Raw genomic sequence first — 20,968 nt, forward strand, 5'->3', positions numbered from 1 at the left:
TCCATGAATATCTTTGGCTTTCAGTGTTTTTCTTGATAAGTGGCCACAGGGTTCTTTTCAGGGTCACATCCCGCTTAATTCAAATCAAAGTTTGAGCGTTAAGAGTCAGCTTGATGGACATCGAATGTCAAACAAGAAGTCTTTTTCAAGTGTCAATGCACACAATCAGGCAACAAGCAAGGTGGTTCTTTATCAACTTTAGCACTTAACATGCTGCGGTTTTTACGTGCTACTGCTGCCAAATATATTGCTTCATCACACCATCTGGACGGATTTCTGTGGCAAAAAAAGTCAGCAAGAAAAACAATGAAATCGTCAGACCGTTCCCCGCAAATGAACACAGTCCACAAGCAATGGCAACACATGAATATCAATGGATTCCTGTGTCAATTTCAGCAGCTGTGAGTTTGCTGTACACTGCAACAACGATGACATCATGGCTTGCTATTGTGATTCTAGTGGCACTGAACCGTCAACTTCTAAGTGAAAGTCTATTTAAAAGGCTGGAACTGGGGGAGGTCTTATATAAAACAGCAGAAATAACTTTAAATCACAACAGGGAACAGGTTAATCTCTTCAGCATTTATCTCCAGCAACACCACAAATGTCAAAGCGCTTTAAGGTATCAGTCATCAGTGTAAATGCCAAAACAGTGCCACACAGAGCATGTAAACATGAGGAAAATCAAACGGGTCTCACACAGGAAAAAATATACAATTTTGGATTGACCGAACATGGCGTCCTGACCTTACAGGAGAGTGAAACGCAAGTGCTAGCACACAACCTTGCACCATGAGATTAGCAAACTAGCACAGATGTCTGCTGACTGACGCACTGCAGTTGTTAACAAGGACATATCAAGGAAATAAGACTCAAGTAGATACATTAAAAAAAATCACCCTGGAAGCGGGATACAGGTGAAAATCTGTAGAGTTCAACCAAAAACAAGCAATAGGTGGGTAATGTTTACTTAGCCTGATGCTCCGATTGGAAAATAAACATGTTGGCATTAACCTCGAATTCAATGTCACCAAACACAGGAAACTTGTTTAAAATATGGCTCCCTGATACCTGCAGGGATTCACATGATCATTCACTTGTAGCTACAGCATCGTGAATACAGTTTAGCTGACTACAATTCTCTATGGCACAGGGCAATCAGTGCAAATTAACAGCGTCATTTCTCCAAAACATTCAGCCCCTCCCGCCAGAGATCTCAGTAACATTTCCTTTGAGTGAGTTGGAGAGATAAGTGACCCGTAAAACCACTATCACACCAGCCCGACGCCGCACCAACCTCTCAAGACCATGCGAGTCCTGCCGCCCTCACCCCGTCGCCCCGTCAACACGCTGTAGAGACGGAGGGCAATGGCCAAGTTACAAGATCCACTCTCACCTGGGAGACTTTACCACACGTGTGTGAGAGACAATCGATGAACAGGACTGGACAGAGTGTCGAAGGAACTAAGAAGAGAGGAGGCGCAACAGATCGCACTATGCTTAGCTGGGTTGTGTGTGTGTGTGTGTGTGTGTGTGTGTGGGGCGGGGGTGTTACGCCCGAGCTGAGGCTGGCCCCGGGGGCCTGGGCGAGTCGTGAGGGGTGGAGCCCTCGGCCTCAGACGCGCTGGTCTCGTCGTCGTCGTCGTCCGTCTGCTCGGCGCTGTGGTAGAGCATGAGTGCCTGGGTCTTGTGGGTGATGGTGATGGTGCAGGGGCCTTGGGCCCACGGCTCCCCGTCCACCTGCATGGGCATCGTGGAGTTCTTGAGGACCAGCTGGAGGAGGAGAGGAGAACGACACCAAGACTCTTTAAGTTAGTGATGGTCCCTTCCTACCTACCTACCTACCTACGTTTCTCAACTGGTGGGTCGCGACCAAAAAATGGGCCACGTAGCTGTTTGATCAGGTCGTACTACCCCACCCTTCATTTTTTTTCTTTTTTTTTTTAAATGGATTTTAAAATATATATATATTGGTCAAGAAGATACTGGGTATTCATTTTGCAGGACATACAATTCAATTCCTTCAATACTGTATTTAAGAGACATGATAAAAAGTGTGCTAGCATCTTTATTTGTGGGGAATAATTTTGAGTGTTGTGGAAAAAATGTGGGTCGCAACATCATCGTAAGAAAAAAGAAATGTGGGTCCTAAGATTCCACCAGTTGAGAAGCACTTCCTTGGATAGAACACCTCTACCAATCCCACATTGGGGAAATGTGCATAATAAGATAGGGATGGTATAGTAGCTTAGGATGGTAGTACCGTATTTTCCGCACTATAAGGCGCACCGCATTATAAGGCGCACCTTCAATGAATGACATATTTTAAAACTTTTTCCATATATAAGGCACACCGCATTATAAGGCGCATTAAGCAAAACAAAAGAATCAGAGATAAGTCCGTCAGACTTTATTAACTGCGTTCACAGTAACTCTAAAACTTGTTTGTAACAAATAAAAAACAGAATGATACCGCTAGAAATATGTTACCAACGCGAGTTGAAATCCACCGGAGGTTCTCTACCACGGTTCGGAAGGTGTTCGATTACGTTCCATCAGTGCTTGATTCTACAGCACCGCCGGACTCCTGAACACTGTCTCACTTCATCTACGCGATAGAGCGACCGCGTTGACGCTCTGCTCACGCTCCAGCACCCTCCCACACAGGACGCGTTTTACGAGCAGAGCGGCTCGATTGGTTCACGCGAGGATTGCAAGATCGCGCGACAACCCAGGTAGTTTTCGCGTGTTTTTAAAGAAAACAACAATGAAACAAAACATCGATACTTCCAGACACTGTTGGGACAGTGTCTCGAAGTATCGATGTGTGTAAAAAAGAAAAATAATAATAATAACGCGAACTGCTGGCATCATGCAAAATGCAGGTATTTAAAGTATAGATGCATTTTGTTCATCATAGTTTGAGATTCAAAGTGAAATCTGTTTTTGTTTGACGGCCGACCTGAACAGCGTTGAAGCCGATGCGTCACGTTGATGTTTCACAGTAAAGTACAGCACATATAAATACAAAATCCAGCACATTGTGTGTTATGATGAAAATCAACCGGATCCACCGTCTTTTTACACCATTGACTTCCTGTCTGAACGATCCCACCTGCTACGATTGACGCAGGAGGGACGCGGCAAGCGTCAAAGAATAAATTCTGCCGTTCTTTTCCAGCGGCTCGCGTTTTACTGCTTCTGGGATGCTTCTGGGACGCGGACGCTCTGCGCCTGGTGTGAACCTGCTCATTGACTTTAGTGGCCGTGTTTCACTGCGTCGACGCGGACGCTCTGCTGACGCTCTGCTGACGCTCTGCTGACGCTTCTGGTGTAAAACAGGGGTTATGTATTACTCCGTGATAGCCGTAATGCTGCGAGCGGTGCGGCTTTGTAATTTACCGAAGTCATACTACGGTAAAACACTTTGACAGAGCGCCGTGTACCTCTCAAAATCGCTTCGACGTCAGCAAGCACAACCAGAATCAATCCATATATAAGGCGCTCCGGATTATAAGGCGCACTGTCGTTTCTTGAAAAAAACAAGACTTTTAAGTGCGCCTTATAGTGCGGAAAATACGGTAAGTTAAAGTAGATATGCAAGGTTAGGTAGGTAGACAAGGGAGACAGATGGATAAAGTACTTTAGATCGATGAGGTATGCAAGGTAGGGTTGGTAGGTAGGGTATGTGGGCAGGATAAGAAGGTAGGTAGCTACATAGCTAAGTTTGCCAGGTGGCTTCGGCAGCAATGAAGGATGACAGGTTGTGTGTTTATCCTACCCGAACAGTGTGAGCCTGTCCCAGTCGAACGGGGTTGGCCAGCTTCACCTGAATCTGAGCGCAATGGAACGACCCAAACACTCCCATCACCTCCAGCAGGCCGTCATCCAGCCTGTAAGAGGAAGGCGTAGGACACTGATGCCCCCTGCTGGTCCAGATGCCGACAAAACGTACTCACTCCATGGACGCGCTCTTACCGTGTGGGAGGGCAGGGTTCGTCCCCCATACCTCCCCAGAGTCGGCAGCCTCCGCCCCAGTAGCTGATGTTGCAGACGATGATGCCCTCCAGGCTGGGGAGCTCCACCCTCTCTCCATCCAGCTCCAGCTGTTTGCGCAGACAGACACACGGAGTAAACAGGCCGTTGGAAGGCTCTCTGCTGCCTTTTCTTTTTGAGAAGAATTTTGGCAAAAGTGAATTGCACGTGAATCTGAGGCAACAATGTACCGTACAGAGTTCACAGTTCAGAATTAGCTTAGATTTAGCATTAGACTTAAGTCCAGCTAATTCACAGTAACCTGGTGCCTACCTATTAAAACAATTGACTGAATTGTGCCACTAAAATACTAATATTAACCAGCATTAGCAAATGTTACTTAATCATCACAGACCAACAAGCATTATTTTTAGGTTACTGTCAGACAACAGTTAATGCTTGTGGTGGCACTTAGTGCAAAACCATGTTGCAAAGTCATCGCACTGCCTTTTTCACAATGCAAGGTCAAACTTAGGGCTGTGTTGAGCATAATGCTGGTAAAAGCATAACTGAAAAGAGTTACATTCAAGAATATAAAAAAACAAAAACCCTTGTAAAGCATCAGCTGATTCTGTGTGATTCTCTTTGTCAAGCGCAAGAACAGAGGCAGAACAAACACAAGGCTTGACTGTACCTCAATCCTCTTATCCAGGTCTTTACATTCCTGCACTAAACAATCTTTGGTGCCATACAGGAAATAAACAGCCTGGAAAAACAAGAATAGAGAGAGAAGAAACTCATTGAAGCTCGTTGTTTCTTACGTGAAAACACCACAGAGGACGACAGTATTAATGTTCAAATTCATCTTTCCTGTACAATTGGAATTCCAGCTGTCTGACCTTGTTGATGATGCGGCTGGAGAAGAAGGAGGGGGTCTTCTCGCGGTGTGCGTGGAAGTTGAGTGCCATCAGAGCGTCGGGCCCCACGGAGAAGTAGTTGTTCATGGACAGAACCTGTAGAGGAGACGATCACCCCCGCACACACACATATAGTATACACATTGTACAAGCACATGCACATATCCACACATCTCAAACCCACCTTTGGCTTCCGGAAGTAGACACCTTTTGAGGCCACCTGCACTTTCCATCTAAGACCAGCGGTGAAGACAGAGAAACAGAGCTTGAGTGAGGATTCTAGAAAGCAGGAGGTGTGAGAGGGTCGAGCTGGACAATTTCCTTCGCCGATGCTTATTTTTCAATAACAGACTTTTGAAGGTTAACTCCTGGATGAATGAAATACATTATGCCAGTTTTCAGTTTAGAGCGTATGCTGACCTTTCAGTTCTCAAATTACCTGCAACCTCGCAGATTAAAGCGCCAGGTGAACACTGAGCCAATACACAATCTCATGGCTCTAAAAGTTTGTTTGAGTCCAGATGTTGGGACAGAGTTTCAGTGGGGCAGCCTTGAATTATGACTATGAGACCATGATTATACTTTATTATTATACTGCTCCCCATCAAAAATACTAGTTTTACCTTCCTGTTAAGAATGATGCTTTGTTGGACCTAACTTAAAGGAGGAAGCCTTATAGCCCTTGGTGACATCACATAGGGAGGATAGGGAGGATTTTGACCACTATCTTAAAGGTTAAGTGTGTAATATTTGGAATTTTTAAGAAGAAACAGCGACATCCAGTGGTTACATTTTAGAATGAGGTGCTCTGTCATTTCTTCCCATTGTCTCCTCTGTACCCTCCCTCTCCTGAACTTTCCAGGGAACTACGGTGGGTTTCGAGCACAAACCTGGGTACCTCTTCCACCTGCTTCTTCGTTGGTGTATTTGAGGATGTGAGCATTCACCCTTAATATGAAACGTGCTGTCAGGTGAGTTGGACTGTCCTCACCAGGCTTCCTTAGAAATTTGGCAGTGCCAGATGGCAGCTAACTGGAAGCAAGACACTTGCTATATGTATGTACATTCTTATATACATCTAAGAACCATTATAAGGTTAGGAAAACCATATTACTTTTAATGTACTGTGAGTATACCCTTTTATTTTTTTATGTTTATGGACTGCATTCTCAGTTTTTACCAATATATAAATCATAAATTAGGCCAAAGGTCCATTTAAACACTGGACCTTGAAACTAAGTGTTCTTAAATGAGTTAAGGATGGACGTCTGTCACTTCAGGAGAGTTTGCTGACAAGACAAGAGACACACATGGCTGCTAGAAAAAGTTGTTCAAGTACAATGTGTGGGTGTGACATGTAAACTCCCATTCATTCAGGGCACGCTTTGACAGGAAACTCCTTCCATACCCCGGCCTGAAATTAGCGCACAAAGGCGACAGATCCGCCGGCGCCGTGTGCTCACCTGTCCATTCTGACCACCTCGGCATCAAGGACGTTCCGGAGGACCTGTTCCACGGGGATCTCTCCAGCATAGCCGGCACCCCAGCCCAGAGTGTTGGAGAGGTCGTTCCCCGTGCCCAGGGGCAGGATGGTCACCCTGGGGATGAACTGGTCTTGGCCCTGTGAGAGGGAGGTGAAGGGAAGGAGCAGCTGGATGCATTTTACAAGCACAGAGAGGAGCCAGAGACGGGATGGTCAGAGAGGCCCACCCACCTTCAGCTTCATAGCGTCGATGGCGTCCAGCACCCAGCCCACCGTGCCGTCGCCACCGCACACCAGCACCCGCACGCTGCCAGGGGGCAGCAGTGTGCACAGCTGGAGGGCTTTGGAGGGACTGAGCTGGGTGAGGTCGAACACCTGGAGGGAGGCAGAGGCTGTGAGTGGGGATGAGTCATGAAGACAAAATAATTGTAATGACAAAATATAAGAATCTCGTGGTCATTTCATTTGTGTCCGAGAAGAAAGAAGAGGAGGCAGCAGACGGACCTGGACCGGGTTGAGGAGGGTGCGAAACTCTCCCAGCAGAGCTTCGCCCATGTTGTTCCCGCTGCGAGTGTTGGCTAACACCAGCACCGGAGTCCAGCCGCTGCCGCAAGAGGACGCCAGCTGCACACGCACAAAGAAAAGAGTCGAATCAAGAGTCGAATCAGCCTCTCTTAAACTATTTTAATCACTCATTGAGTGAGTGAGTGAGTCAGTCAGTCAGTCATTCATTCAGTGGCACCACCTTGCTGTATTCCTCAGGGTGGCGCCGACGCAGCTTGTTGACCCGGTGGAGGTAGTGAGGGGGAATGATGAGACTGTGGAACTCCCCCAGGTCGCAGCGCCCGGCGGCGTCCTCCTGGCTCTCCATGCAGTCGTCGTGCACTGTGGTCTGACACCACATACACCTGGTGGGGAGGGTCACACACACAGACTATCTCACAACTCACTGTTGAAAAGGTAAAAAAAGAAAATCAGGGGTTCGTGACCACAGATAGATGGAAGCTGCAAAGGGCCCAATCAGCCACCAGCACTGATCACAGCCTGCATCAGAGAAATTTAATCTGAGTACATGGGATTATGGCAGACAGGCCCCTTGCAGCCGCGTGGGCCATTAAAACAAATTAAAGGGCAGATTATAGGGATGAAAAAGGCCCACCCCTGCCACCCACACCCCCTCTGGAAACACCTGTCTGCTCAGGCCTCGATTGTGACGGTGCCATAATTAGAGTCCGGGAACTTTAAACCCCAAAGTGCAGTTAGGATTCGACAGCCATCAAGCCCATAGAGTAAACGCATTGATACCATACGGTCAAAACAGAGGGAGAAACCTCAATACATAGCAGGAGCAGCACCTGCAGGTGTGAGTGCAAAAGAGAGCGAAGAGTTTATCAGCTTCAAGCTACACCGTGTGAACGCACAGTCTGTAAGTTCATAGAAATGTACAAGAAAATAAACGTCTGGTGTTTGTGCTGTAGATTTATGCAAACACTTTTACTTTTTTGTTGATCCAAACATGTGGAGTGTGTTTTTTTGTGGATGGCTACAAGCAGAGGGCTAATTTCCTGAGGCTTCCCGAATGTACTTGATAATAAATCATGCAAAGCTGCCTGAATGAATTATGAAAATCAAGATGGGGGGGGGGGAGGGTGTAGACTTAGGGACCTGCGTACAGGAAGTGGTGGTTAAAACTTTTTCCATTTCCTTCCTGTTGTCTGACTGACTGGTAAAGCAGTATCTGCAGATTGAAAGTGACGCCCCCACAGCTGACAGCGTGCGTCCCGCTCACCCCACCATCCTGTCTCCTACCTAAAGTCGCACAGCTTGGGCTGGCTGCCGCACTGCTGCTTGCACACCGCGCAGTAACTGGCCAGCGGCACGTTGCCGCGCACCCAGCGGTGCTGCGCCGCGGCTCCCGGGGGCCCGTCGCACGGGGCCATGATCTCCTTGCAGGCCAGGCTGCGGTCCGCCCGGCGCAGGCACTGCTCGTCGACGCACACGCCGCAGCAGTCGCAGTGGGCCCCACGCAGGATGTGCTGCGCGCACACGCAGCAGTAGGTGGGCTTGTTGAACAGGTCCGTGTAGTGCCAGCCGTGCTTGCTCTTGCGGAAGAACTCCCTGATGTGCGTCTTGCGCTTGGAACGCTGGGCGCTGCACCACAGCGTGATGATCACCGGCACGATGACGGCCAGGGACGTCCACAGCAGCAGCGTCCACTCCTCCCGGGAGCCGCGCTCGTCGTGCGCGTCTTCCGGCTCTTCCTCGTACATGGCTGGGCGGCAGCCGCTGGGCGCTGGCGGGCTTGTTTTGCGGACGCTCGGTGCGAGCGGAAGTCAGGCCGCGAAGCGACAAACGGCTACGTGAAAGACGCAGAGAGCTGTGTTGACGCCGGCCGTGGTTTCATTTTCTCTGGCGGAGCGAAGCCGCCGCCGCTGTTGCTGCTGCCGCCGCCGCTGGCGTTAATTTTAGCTTGATGTACGTGAACATTTGGGGCTGCCGGAGCGGCTGCAAACACCAGGAACGCCAACGTTTGACATCCAGCCAATGAGCTGCGGCGCTGCTCCAAAGAGGCTATAAACACTGCGAGAGGAGTCACCTATAGGACCGTGTGCGCATGCGCACTACGGTCACAGCTGGCGGTGGAAGAGGCGTTCAAGTCGCTTTAATCTTGTTTTGTAGGTGGTACTGATCCGTTAAAACGCTGCCAGGAGTTTTTGTTTAAGTCTGGAGTCTGTCTGGAAAATACCGACTGAACAGAAAATATGTGTATATTGAAATTTATTAAGAACAGAAGACATGTGAATATATTAATGCCAGCTGATATACAGTAGCTCCACAACTGTTCGTTGAGATATGAGGATAACGAGCCAAACGAGGCTTTCGACCCACTGGACAATATGTAAAGGTTTATTCGGCATAAACGCAGTGTCAACGGTAGAAAGGACCGCAGCAGTTGAGAGCTGGACAATTTACTTTACGCAGAGAGAACGTCCTCGTGGTGAGGTCGTCGTTGATATCATAATACCAATATCATCAGCTTATTTTTCTTCAGTGTTTCCCCTTAATAAGTGCCGTTAGTTTTTGCAGCTCGATATATATTATACCATAATGCTGTCATTATTACTTGTAAAACTGACATCATTAGGATGCTATCAGCAGCATCACCGTAACCCTTAGCGACAGGACACAGCGCGCTTTCTCTACTTTTTATAGTAACTGGACCAATGGTTCTCTACCCGAGGGATCACAAACCAGCAGATCATTTGCAGTACACGTTAATGAGCTTTTCACCTGGATTTCCAAAGATTGTAGTGAACGCCTACTATCTACAAGGTTGTCCTCAATCGTGACATGCTGCTGTGCAAAAATTTGTGGTTGGACAAGTGGGACGACAATAGATTCAAAATCAACTTGCTATTTTATTTATTTATTTATTTATTTATTTATTTTGTGTTGAGCACAGTATTTGTACTGTTGCACAGTACGTGTTGGGTAACAGCATCATCATCTCGGCGACTTCCTGTTTTGCTGCTGCCCAACGAAAAACAAAAAGACGTGTTGATTGGTTGCGCTTTTCTGTGTCCTCTGATCCTGAGCCCCTGACGTGATACGGCGGCTTCGCAGCACGCATGCGCTCCTCCGCGATGCCCGAGGGCGCTGGATAATCCCACATAGATGACAGGGTTTTTATAGTCCATGGGGATTAATTCGAAACACTTTATCATGAAAGGACGGCAGCCTGCTGGAGACACACGACTCCCTCGGGCTACGTGCGAGCTACAAAGCGGAAATAGGAAGCAGTGACGTCAAAGCTCCTGACGTCTACGCAGCATCGCATGTGAGCGTTGAGACGCTGGTAACCTCAACACATGTGAAATGGGCGGCTGGAGATGATTACAAAAATAAAAAAATTAGTAATACTGTTGAGATGGAAATAGCCAATACGGCATGCTTAGTGTATTTATGAAGCAGATGCACAGCACAGCGAGATAACAGAAATCGATGTAGAAAAAAAACAAACTCATGTGTAGTTTTATTTATTTTCTTTTAGAAAATAAATTACAAAAATGGTTTTTCCATTTCAATCTTGTTCATATTTGATATATGTTCTGGTAGTTTGCACAGAGCAACAGCGAAGTCAATGTGCTGGAGTGTGTGTATGTTCTTTAACCTTGCACCATTTAATGTCACAGATTGCCGTTATTTTTCCCCTTTAGTTTCTATATTTTCCACCCTCAATGTTAATTACTCCTTGTGTGAGTCAGATCAAGTCTGTGGATAAGTGAGCGGCAAAATTTTAGGGACTGTGCAGCAGGATAAGGTTACAGTTAATCCTCAGGAATTGACATTATAAAGGCAAATGAGGGAGGCAAGTCAAAACACAAGCTCTAAACTGTCTACCCTTCCAGGCAGCTTTGAGCTGCTGTTTAAAAAGTTTCGCTACAAAGGCCAGCACAATCACAGAGGAGAACCTTATGTTGCGAATCTCGCAGTAAGACGTTGTGTGTGCAATTTGGAAGGTGGTGGAAAATCATGAATACAGGTAGGTGCGGTCACGCTGTGTCAGTTTCGGACAGTTGAGGCTATCAATGTATCTACAACTCTCCCACACCAACAACATGCAACATGAGAGGAGACACTAGAGCACGACTGATCTGAATAAACACGACCTTAAATGATGAGACACACAAAATAAAAATCTGACCACTTACAGTGTACATGGCCTATTTCCTGAACACAAGACATCAGTCATGAATTTTTCAAGTCGGTTTTCATTGCCATCTAGTGGACAGTATAGGTATAAGAAAGAAATCATATTTTTTTTCTCAACCGTCGCAATTTGAAAATATGACAACAATGTTCCTCATCAAAACGGAGTCGGATCATCATAACTGACAGCGACTCACTGTGCATGTTGGTTAATATTTCTCACAAGAAACCTGAGTAGCTGTGTGCCAGATGTGTGAGTGACAGCAGAAGGAGGAGAAGGGGGAGAAGGAGGAGGAGGAGGAGGAGGAGGAGGAGAACTGCCCCCCTCTTTCTCCATGTCGAGTCGGGACCCGAGTGCAAAGAAAGCTCAGGCAGAACAGAAAGGTGAGAACCATGGAGAAGAGGCTGCTGGTGTTTCTGCTCTGCCTGGTTCTTCTGACCAGCTGCACAGGTAGGCGACGCTCAAGTGAAGTTGCACAGCGACACTTTTGTGTCAGCAAGAGGTGAAGGAAGGATATTAGTTCCATTTATTTGGGTTTCGTGAGAATCTCCCTGCATTTGCATGACTTTGTTCAAATGCTAAGTTTAGAAGAGGTTGAGGAAAACTGTTTTTTCTTGGTCAAATTTACATTAAGCATAATATTTGCTTTTCAAGTGCATTTTTTGCAATTTGCAATTTCACATCGAATGTCAACTTGTTCTTGAATAACCTCCACACATGCATAAACCTGCAAACCTTCAACTGATCCCATGAAAGAGTTTTTTGTGAAATTCTGCAAGTGTTTTTTTGCCACGTTGAGAGCCGATAGAGCAGCAGCAGTAGCAGCGAATGGCAGCTCTGGCCCGCTCCTCTGGGCGGAGGGAGAAGGAGCCAGTGTAGCCGCCTGCCTGCTGGGTCACGTGCTGCGGGGGCCAGACTCCCCGGGGAGCCACCAGGATGAATGGGCACTTTGTTGCCATCCAAGCTCATCAACACAGGCCTGGGTTGGAGTGTGTGCGTGTGTGCGTGCACGCATGTGTGTGTTTGTAGCACTTTTTTTGTGTTACAAAGATGTGTGTTAGCAGCCCCCCCCCCCCCGCCCCCCCCTGCCACCCCGAGGCTCACGTTGGCGAGTAAACAGCCTAACCAAACAGAGCTGGTTACCCAGAAGCAGATAGCAGTGAGACGACCTTTCACGGGCCTGAGCAGAGCTTTCAGAGAGAGGAATGTTGCCCCCATCCTCATCCGCCCCTGAAAAAACAGCTGTTGTGCTCGAGGAGAAGAGAAAAAAACGAAGTAACTCGGGCAGAGGTTAGACACGGAGCAGACGGTGTGGGAATGAGGAAGTAAAAAAAAAACAACAACAAAACTGCTGGCTCACCATCTCAGGCTGTGCACTGCTCCTCCAGGAGGTGGTAAGTGTGGAGCGTCAGCAGGGAAAAGATGTCACGGTGGTGCGGTCTGACCGCCGTCTGTCTCCCTCAGATGCCAACCCCGTCATCAGAGAGAGCGTGGCCAAGCAGCTCCTCCGCAGCAAGAGGCAGGACAGACCCAGGAAGGCCGGCCACCCCGATGAGCCCATGAGGGTGAGCTTCCAGTAGGAGCAGACTGAGGACAAACTGGGACAACTGGATTTGAACCTTTTACACAGCCGACACAAATCCTAACACACCCTAACATGCAGAGGTGGATTATTATCCTGGGAAATCTGGTTGCAGGTTTCATTCCATGATTCATAAAAGCGACTCAGGCTTGGTAAAAGTTTTGGTAACCCTCAGTGATTTGTCAACGGGGCACAGATGTAAGGATGTTTTGTTTTTATTCAACTTTCTTCTTTTTTCCCATTTCGACCTCTCCCTCCTGCTTCTCGCTCACACTCAGGAGCACCTGCTCCACATGCAGGCTCTGGACCAGAGGGCCCAGGAGACCAACATGGAGAACTGGCTCAACCCCCACTGCTACCCTCGCTGTGACAGGAACTACGGCTACCCCGTCTGATGATGTGAGATCCCAGAAGTTCCACCACCCCAACACATTTACTGACGGCCTTGCGGCCGCGTAATTTTAAGCGTGTGATTGCACCTTAAGCACATGTTTTTCTCCAACAACCAGTGTTGGCGAGTAATCTATTACTAAGTAATCCACTACTGTAATTAAACTGCTTTTTAAAAAAAACAAAAAACAAAAACGGAGTAATGTAACAGGATTACTGTGACAAAACTGCTAATTATATCATAATTACTTTATCAAGTAACGAGTCTGTTATTTTTACGAAATATGTTGCAGGCTAAAAATGTCTTATTATCCACAAAATGTCTGAAATTTAGAAAAACAACCAAAAACAATGATGCCGCAGATTATTTTAACTGTATGGGCTGTGCAAAAGGCACCAGTGCTGTACATGAGTTTGTTCTGTGAAATGTGCAGTTTGTGTTCAGAGAGCAAATATTCATTCAAGATAAGAGAACAGAGGCAATATTTGCAATTACAAAATTTGCACTTTAATAAAGTTATTCCAAAGAACTGAGCAACCGTTACTTTATATTTTACTAATTAAAGTAATTAGTAATAAGTAATTGATTACTTATGAAACAAAGTAGTTAAAAAAGTAATTTTTAAGGAGTAATCAGTAATCAGTAGCTGGATTACTTTTATGGAGTAATCCCAACAACACTGCCAACAACTGCATCTTTTAGTTGCAGCCTGTTACATTTCAACCCCATACTTTCTTTCTTCGATGTAATCTTGCACTGCAGGACACCTCCAAAATCTGTGAAACAATTTTAGAGCTGAGCTGAGGCGACGCTGTCACTTCTCTTAAATATTGTGTAATGTCTCAAACAAAATAAAACACTGCATAAGCCTACATTTTTAAGGGGGAATTAGAGACTCTATTTTAACAAAGAAAAAAAAAGTAAAAAGCGATCACAATGATTTCAAATATATGAAATCTCCTTTTTTTTTCCTCTTAAGGAAAAAAGGACCAGGAGTGACAACGCGGACTCACCAATGGAAACGGTTCATACAGACAAAGAAATGGACAACCTTGTGTGCTGAGATGGCTGTGGCCATACATCTAAGCTCACTGCATAATATGTTTTGTGCGTAGTAAAGTATAATCTGTAGCTTCTGCATTTATTGGTTATGTGTTGGGCATTATTATAAACGTGAGATGTATTAAGAATGAATACTATCACAAATAAATCAAAATTGCATGAGTGCCTGTGTTGAATGTGTTTTATAACAATTAAATATCACAGGGGGAAGTCAGATATAAATATCATTAAATTTTAAAATGAAAAGTTCTTTTTTTTGAAAATTATGCAAATAATAAATACATTTTTAAAAGAATTTCACTAGTTGCTAGAAGGTACAACATGCAAACAAATAATATTTTTGAAATTATTTATTATTCATGGCTATTATAATTGACAAGATAAAAAAAAAGAGGTGTTAGATTTTCCAGCATGACAAAAAAAGTGATTTTCTTTGAAATACACAAGATTAAAATCATGCACACTTTGACACTTTGATTTGCTTCTCCAGAAGAAAACGGTCTCATGATTAGCATGCATCTTATAATTAATGAATTGATATAATTGATTAATGAAACATATTGTGATTAGCATGCAATTAGCATATAATTAGAATGTCTATGATTGTAAATGATTTGTTTATGAAACATATTGTTACAGGCCGTGGTTCCACTGAATTTTCTAGATCAGTTGAAAACATTAACTGTGAATGAGCCAGGTTAATGGTTTGATCATTTTTGAACTTGAACAAACCAGGAGCTGATTTATGAAATCGAATCACATGGTGTCTGCCAAAAGCCTGAAAAGGGAGGGAAAGAGAAAGAATGAGAAAAAAAAGCAGCTTCAGTTTTTCCTCTAAAATAAAAACCGAATTATTGTTATTATTGTTATTATTTTTACTTTACGGTTACTCTGAGCACGTGCAGCGGCAGTGAGCGCACCTTCTGATTGGAAGAACTTCATGGAGGAAGTTTCCGTGGACGCGCTGTGTGACCCAACCTCCACTTTTGGGCGAAATGTTCCTTTAAATCTGGCCTGCATTCACGCTGTCAAGACGAAAGAAAAAATGAAACAACACAGAAAATATTTCGCCTTGTGCGTCACCGCAGGATCATATTCTGAAAACGAAAGAATTCAATGTCGCTTCAATAAAAATAAATGATTAAAAATACTGGCACAGGCGATCAACCATCCGATAAGAAAAAAAATACAGCAACACAGCGTTGTTGTTTTTCCTTTTAATTGGAGGCCGCATTTTTTTCCTTCTCGACACAACAATAACTAAAAAATAAGATCAGGCCAAAACAAATTCGAAAATAATAATATTAAGGAAAAAAAATAAAAATAAAAAAAAAGACCGCACACGCTCTTCCTGAAATAGCTGACCTGGGCAAATTAAATGTCAGGTCGAACAGGCCCGCCAGGCTAACGCACCGCTGGCTGAAGGTAGCTTTCTTGTAAATTTCCGTCACGCCTAAAAGGCCTTTAATATATAAAAATCACAACGGCGGGATGACGGATACGTGTCATCTGAAGCGAAAATAATCAAACCATCGCGTTTGAAATCAGCTCCAAGCTCAAACTTGTTTCTGTTCTCGCGTCAACGCTCGAGGCCTTCACCGTTCAGCCCGGTTCTGACGTACTGCTAATTATTTACCTGCATGGCAAAGAATCCACAAAATATCAGTTACGGGAGGACGAGGGAGAAAATGGAAATCAGCCTCGACATTTGGGTGTTGGTGTTGCTGCGGCGGCTCTTCCTTTCTTCCGTGACGATCTAATAAAAGCGTCGACGGTATAAGCACAAGGATTTGACCACAAATGAAAACGGGAGGAAGTGAGAAATTCAGATGATTTATTGAAAAGCGTCTAAAAGGCAAAACGACAACGACTGTATTTTTTTTCCCATGTTACATTAAAGCTTCACGAACGTTTTCTATGGAAAATGCAAAATATACTATGTTAATTGAAAATATGCACAGAGTGGCGGCGTTAAATCCGATCAATTTAGCGCATGGCATGAAATGTTAACTCGTTCTTCGAACACAGTACAAACGGATTACTTTTCAATACTTTTTTTTTTCAAAAAAATAAAAATAAAAGTCAAAGTGCTTTAGTCAATTTTGTTTTAAATATCTAAACCCCCTTGATGTGCACAGGTTCTGAAAGGGATCAAATTACAGAGAAGAATTCAATCCACTGAATGAACTCAATATATCTTCACCTCAATAAACAACAACAGCAGCATGTGAGTGGAACAATACATTCTAGTTATTGTTGTCATTATTGTGACTGCAAAGTGGATATTTTTTTCAGTGAGGGGGAATCTGCAGAGCAAACAGGCTTGTTTGACATGTACAGACAACTGTGAAAATGAATAGACTTCATTTGATTTGGTCAACACAAAAAAGCAGATGTCTGACTTTGTAATATATACATAGATTATGTAAAAAAACAAACAAACAAAAAAGACATTTACATTTCATACAAAAACACAGCTTTCCTCCCAGAAAGAGGACGAGCCCAGTGGGGGTGAGACAGAGCGGCAGGTCATCATCTCTTCTCCTTGAAGAAGCCTTTGGACGTGCTGCTCTCCTTGATGGTGACTGTCAGGAAGTTGGTGGTCACGTCTGTCACCAGCACCTTCTCCACGTTGCAGAGGGACGGCCGCCACGTGACGTCGTCCAGGTCCACGTCCAGCCGGGTCGGGGACGGCCTGTCTAGGAAGTAGGGCTTCTCCACGCGCGGAGGGGCGGCTGGGCGGCCGAGGCTCTGGCCGGGGTTGGACTGGTGCTTCTGGGGCAGTGGCAGGTAGTCCGGGTGGGTAGCGTCTTTAGTCCTGTGCGTGTCCACATATGTCCTGTGCAGGTGCAAGCCGCGCTCGGCGTAGAAGGACTTGTAGGAGCCCCCGGCGCTGATCCCCCGGTTGTGCATGTGGAAGTGATGGCGGTGGTGGTGGTGGTAGTGACGATGGTGGTGGTGCTTGTGGGAGTGAGCGTGTGCCGCCTTGAGCAGCCGGCCGTCCTCGGCCCCCTGCTGGAGCTTGGCCAGTTTGTGAGGGGGGACGCCGCCCGCCTGCTCCTCCAGCCGCCGTTTGTGGGTCTCGGAAAACGGTGGGATGCAGCCGCCGTCCTTGAAGCGGGGCTTGGGCTTGGGGCCCCTCTTCTTGGGGAGGTGCAGGAGTCCGTCGGGGCCACTTTGCTGGACGGGAGGCTCGCGGACGCACAGGTCCGACGGACGGATTCGCACGCTCTCGCCGCGGTTGACCGTGCTGGGCGGGAAGATGGTGGGGACGACGGCCCTCAGGCCCTCCCTGGCCCGGGGCGTAGTGACGGGCTCCGGGTTCGGGTAGGTGACCTGGATGCCCCGGACCGCGTCGCTCCGGAAGTCATAGGACTTGGCTTTGAATTTGGCTTGGGCCTGTCCACAGGCAGGATGACAAGAGGGAAATTGTTGTTTGTGAAATATGCAAAGCAAAGACACTCTCCTCTCCCGGCAGTCGTTCCAGCCCTGGAGCTCGCTGTATATCAATTACTGTTCCCTGCTGGGGTCGCCACAGCAAATTGATTTACGTGTTCAGCTTGACAGGTTTTTACGTCGGATGCGAATCAAGGAGACCCTGTGGTGTGACCTGGCCAGAACAAAACTTTGCACCTCAGCTGGATGTCTGGGACTTTTAATACGTTTAATTGCGTATTATCTGGTATTCCGTACATTTTTACCTACAGCCATTTGAGACAATTCAGGCAAACTGATAAAAAAATTCTGCATTCTTTTTTGTTTTAATTTAGTCCAAAAAGCTTAAGCGCCTCAGTGGCTGTGTTGAATTTTGTTGCATTACTTCACCAGATTTAATTTATTTCTTATCTTAAATACAATTTTTGTCTTTATTAACAAGAGTTTGAATGTGCCCCAATTTGTGCGTGACGGGTTCCACAGTCCCAGTGACGGAAAAGATCAATGCCGCATACACACAAACAGATAAACCGACGCGCAGACGTAAACATTATCATTTAAAAAATAATAATTATTAGTAACAATTTAGGGCTAAATAGCGAAATGAAGGACGTATTAATAAATGAACAGGATGGTGATATTTGTAAATGAAGAGTAGGCGCATCGGAATTTGAGTCACTCGCATTGCGGTGCATCCACTAGTGAGCTGGCAGCTCCAGAGAAAAAACAATTTGTTGCTAATTGGTGCTGCTGTTAATTACCTTGAGCAGGAAGGTCTTGGGTTTAGGTCCTCGCTTTTTGGGCCCGTACAACTCCCGTTCGCGCTCCCTGTAAAGCAACACACGCACACACGGTTCAGGACACACGACCATTTTGAGCGTTCAGAGGAGCAAAGTGCGCGGAGAAGAAGGAAGAGGAGGAGGAGGAGGGAGGACACCGTGTGTCCCCCGGACATCTTACCTCTGCTCGAACGCGGCGAACAGACGCGAGTCCAGAATGTTCTCCTCGGGCTCCCAGGTGCTGTATCTGCGAACCCGGACACGGCGGTTAGATAGAGGAATAGGAGGAGGAGGAAGAGGAGGAGGAGGAAGAAGAAGGCGATACACTCACACACACGCAGCTCTTAGCATGCGTCCTAAATAATAATAATAACAACACGAGTGAAAAACGAAAGAATCCCCAACACCACCACCACCTCAAACATCGCGTCACTAGTTTTAATCCGGGCTGTCTCGCTAGCTCTGGCGAGCTAACGACAGCCGCGACTGTAAATACACACGCACACGCAGGCACGCACGCACGCGGGGAGACACACAATGTGAGCGGGACTTACTTGGGGGACCAGCCCTTCCATTTCACAAGGTACTCGATCCGACCCTGCGTGCCATCACAAACACAAACACGCACACACAAATTACTTTTATTAGCGCGCAGGATAAATGGTTGGAGTAGACATTACAGTTTAAAAAAAAAAAAAAAAAAAAAAAAAAAAACACCCTCAAAAAAGAGAGAAAAATGACAGAGTGAAAACACGGCGGGGAGAACGGGCAACGTCCCCCCCGACTCGTATTACCTTCCTGATCCGGCGTTTAATGATAGACTCGGCGGCAAACACCCTCTCCCCTACGGCGGACAGCTCCATGTTTAGCCCGCTGCTACTCTCCGTTAGCTCGCTGGACGCTAACGCTGCTAGCAAGCAAAGCAGCAGATATTCTCCCCCTCCCCTCCCCTCCAGTCCCAGCAGCCACTCTGAATTCCCGACAGACCATAATACTATCGCGCAGAATGGACGTCAGCGCAGTTCTTTTTTTTCTTTTTTTTTCAACCCTTCTTCCTCACGGCGTTGCTAGGCAACCGCAGTCGGTGGAACCTCGAGACGGCCGACCATTGGCGCAGGCGTTGCTACGTGCTCGGGTTGCTAAATGGGTGGGCGGGGCCTGTGCAAATTCTTTCAGGGAGGGGCGGGTGAAGAGGGAGGGAAAGAGAGAGAGAGAGAGAGCGAGCGAGAGGGAGGGAGTGCAAGAGAGGGGAATGGTGGCGGAATCATTTTAGAGCAAATTATAAGATATCGAAAATGGCACGTGCCCACGTGGTGGTGATCAGAAGTGCCGCGCCGACACGCTAAAGCTAAAGCTAAAGAAGGAAACCGGAAATACGAGTGCTTGTAAGCGCCGCGTAAGGATCGGAAACGCGGGAGCCAAGTCGACTCGAGCCGAGCCGAGGCGAAATGAAAACGGAGGTCGTTTTCGTTTAGTCATATCCAGATATATGCTGATCAGCTGCAGCCTGGTAGAGGTTAAAATATGTCAAACTGGCCAAGCTGCCGTAGTACGAGTGAACGCCCAGCAGTCATTTTGAATTTCCTCGCTAAACACGATAGACGAACCGCACAACGCAGTGGCCTCTTATTTTATAACGTTTTCTTCACCAGATATTGGTTTAGCTTGATTTGAAGGGGGCCGTTTGGAATAATACCAATAGATTTAATTTCGGTTCCTCTTTTATTTGGATTTTTTTTTTTTTTTTTTAAGGATCTATTTATGTTAAGGTTGAAAACCACAAATATGCAGTGAATGTCTGTCGCGCAGCCACCCTTATGCAAGATGTTTACAGACGCCGATACAGACGAGGCATAATGGTGTAATTCAAAACTAGTCAGCTGATGGGCTGATGCTTGTGGGCTGATGCTTGTGGACAGCTGCCAACGGCCCGCTGTGCGTGCCTGCAGCGTGCGTGACCGACCGAAGCTCCCAGTATCCGGTTTGTCAGCAGCACTGTAACGACGAGATCTGAAGTCAAACTGCGGGCGGAGTAATACAACCGAATCATTTCGATTTTCAAGTAAATATTACCGGCAATCTTTCCACTCAACAAATGTGATGTATGTAAAAAGGTTTCTCTGCTTCTTTCCGACGAAACCAGAAAAGCAAAAAAGAAATTGAATGTGCCAAAAGTCAGAACACCATAAAATGTTGTTTGTTTCTTTGTGTGTTTGTTTCTTTGTTTCTTTGTTTCTTTCTTATTCACAGCATGTTTAACATCGGAACAACGAGTGAACCATCGCGTCACAATGATGACGATTAATTGGGAATGCTTTTCTCTCTATGAATCAGATGAGTGCGTCGCCAGTCAAACCACGGGCCTATAAATAGAGGAAATAAAAAAGTTTTAGTAAAAACTAAATGAAGTCCATAAATGTTATGCAACGGCAGTGGTAAATAAAAGGGGCCAAACACGAAATTTAACTATTCGTAAATTTTAAGAACATCAAGGACAACGGTAATTATCAATAAAGAATAATATCAATGAATGTTTTAGACAGACAATATTTCTTTATTTTTAGGAAAGCATCTCTCTATTTAAAAAAAAAGAAGAAAAAAAAGCAATTGGCCAAAGAGGCCTATAAAATAAA

At 45.9% G+C, this 20,968-nt stretch overlaps 3 protein-coding genes and 1 long non-coding RNA gene across 5 annotated transcripts in view; 2 read left to right on the forward strand and 2 right to left on the reverse strand.

Annotated features, from left to right (window-relative positions):
* Positions 1-567: 567 nt before the first annotated feature.
* On the reverse strand, positions 568-8,910 carry dgke (diacylglycerol kinase, epsilon). Its single transcript, XM_076036245.1, has 11 exons — positions 8,185-8,910; positions 7,121-7,283; positions 6,880-6,999; positions 6,607-6,750; positions 6,356-6,513; positions 5,077-5,125; positions 4,875-4,988; positions 4,670-4,741; positions 3,979-4,106; positions 3,782-3,893; positions 568-1,773 (listed from the first exon to the last, which is right to left on the reverse strand). The coding sequence occupies exons 1-11, from the start codon at positions 8,643-8,645 to the stop codon at positions 1,552-1,554; spliced, it is 1,743 nt and encodes a 580-aa protein (XP_075892360.1). The 5' UTR covers positions 8,646-8,910; the 3' UTR covers positions 568-1,551.
* Positions 1,926-4,093, forward strand: LOC142895345 (uncharacterized). The gene is made up of 2 exons (XR_012928205.1): positions 1,926-2,264; positions 3,587-4,093. It is a non-coding gene; the product is annotated as an uncharacterized LOC142895345 (long non-coding RNA).
* A 952-nt stretch (positions 8,911-9,862) lies between the features above and the next one.
* cunh17orf67 (chromosome unknown C17orf67 homolog) overlaps positions 9,863-20,968 on the forward strand; it is a 291,697-nt gene continuing 280,591 nt past the window's right edge. The window contains exons 1-5 of one of the 2 annotated variants that reach the window (XM_076036279.1): positions 9,864-10,231; positions 11,312-11,536; positions 12,551-12,651; positions 12,947-13,067; positions 14,039-14,283. In XM_076036279.1, coding sequence (XP_075892394.1) covers positions 11,479-11,536; positions 12,551-12,651; positions 12,947-13,063 — 276 coding nt within the window. In that variant the 5' untranslated portion in view covers positions 9,864-10,231; positions 11,312-11,478 and the 3' untranslated portion in view covers positions 13,064-13,067; positions 14,039-14,283. Of the gene's footprint in view, positions 10,232-11,311; positions 11,537-12,550; positions 12,652-12,946; positions 13,068-14,038; positions 14,284-20,968 lie in introns of those variants that run through there. The other variant, XM_076036287.1, reaches the window with a different exon arrangement.
* cbx8b (chromobox homolog 8b) lies at positions 15,934-19,286 on the reverse strand. The gene is made up of 5 exons (XM_076036072.1): positions 19,130-19,286; positions 18,890-18,933; positions 18,517-18,582; positions 18,318-18,384; positions 15,934-17,520 (listed from the first exon to the last, which is right to left on the reverse strand). The coding sequence occupies exons 1-5, from the start codon at positions 19,196-19,198 to the stop codon at positions 16,654-16,656; spliced, it is 1,113 nt and encodes a 370-aa protein (XP_075892187.1). The 5' UTR covers positions 19,199-19,286; the 3' UTR covers positions 15,934-16,653.

The sequence above is a fragment of the Nelusetta ayraudi genome, unplaced genomic scaffold (genome assembly GCF_046127955.1).
Source record: "Nelusetta ayraudi isolate G7.1 ecotype Tasmania unplaced genomic scaffold, CSIRO-AGI_Nayr_v1 ptg000004l, whole genome shotgun sequence".
Taxonomy (NCBI): Eukaryota; Metazoa; Chordata; class Actinopteri; order Tetraodontiformes; family Monacanthidae; genus Nelusetta; species Nelusetta ayraudi.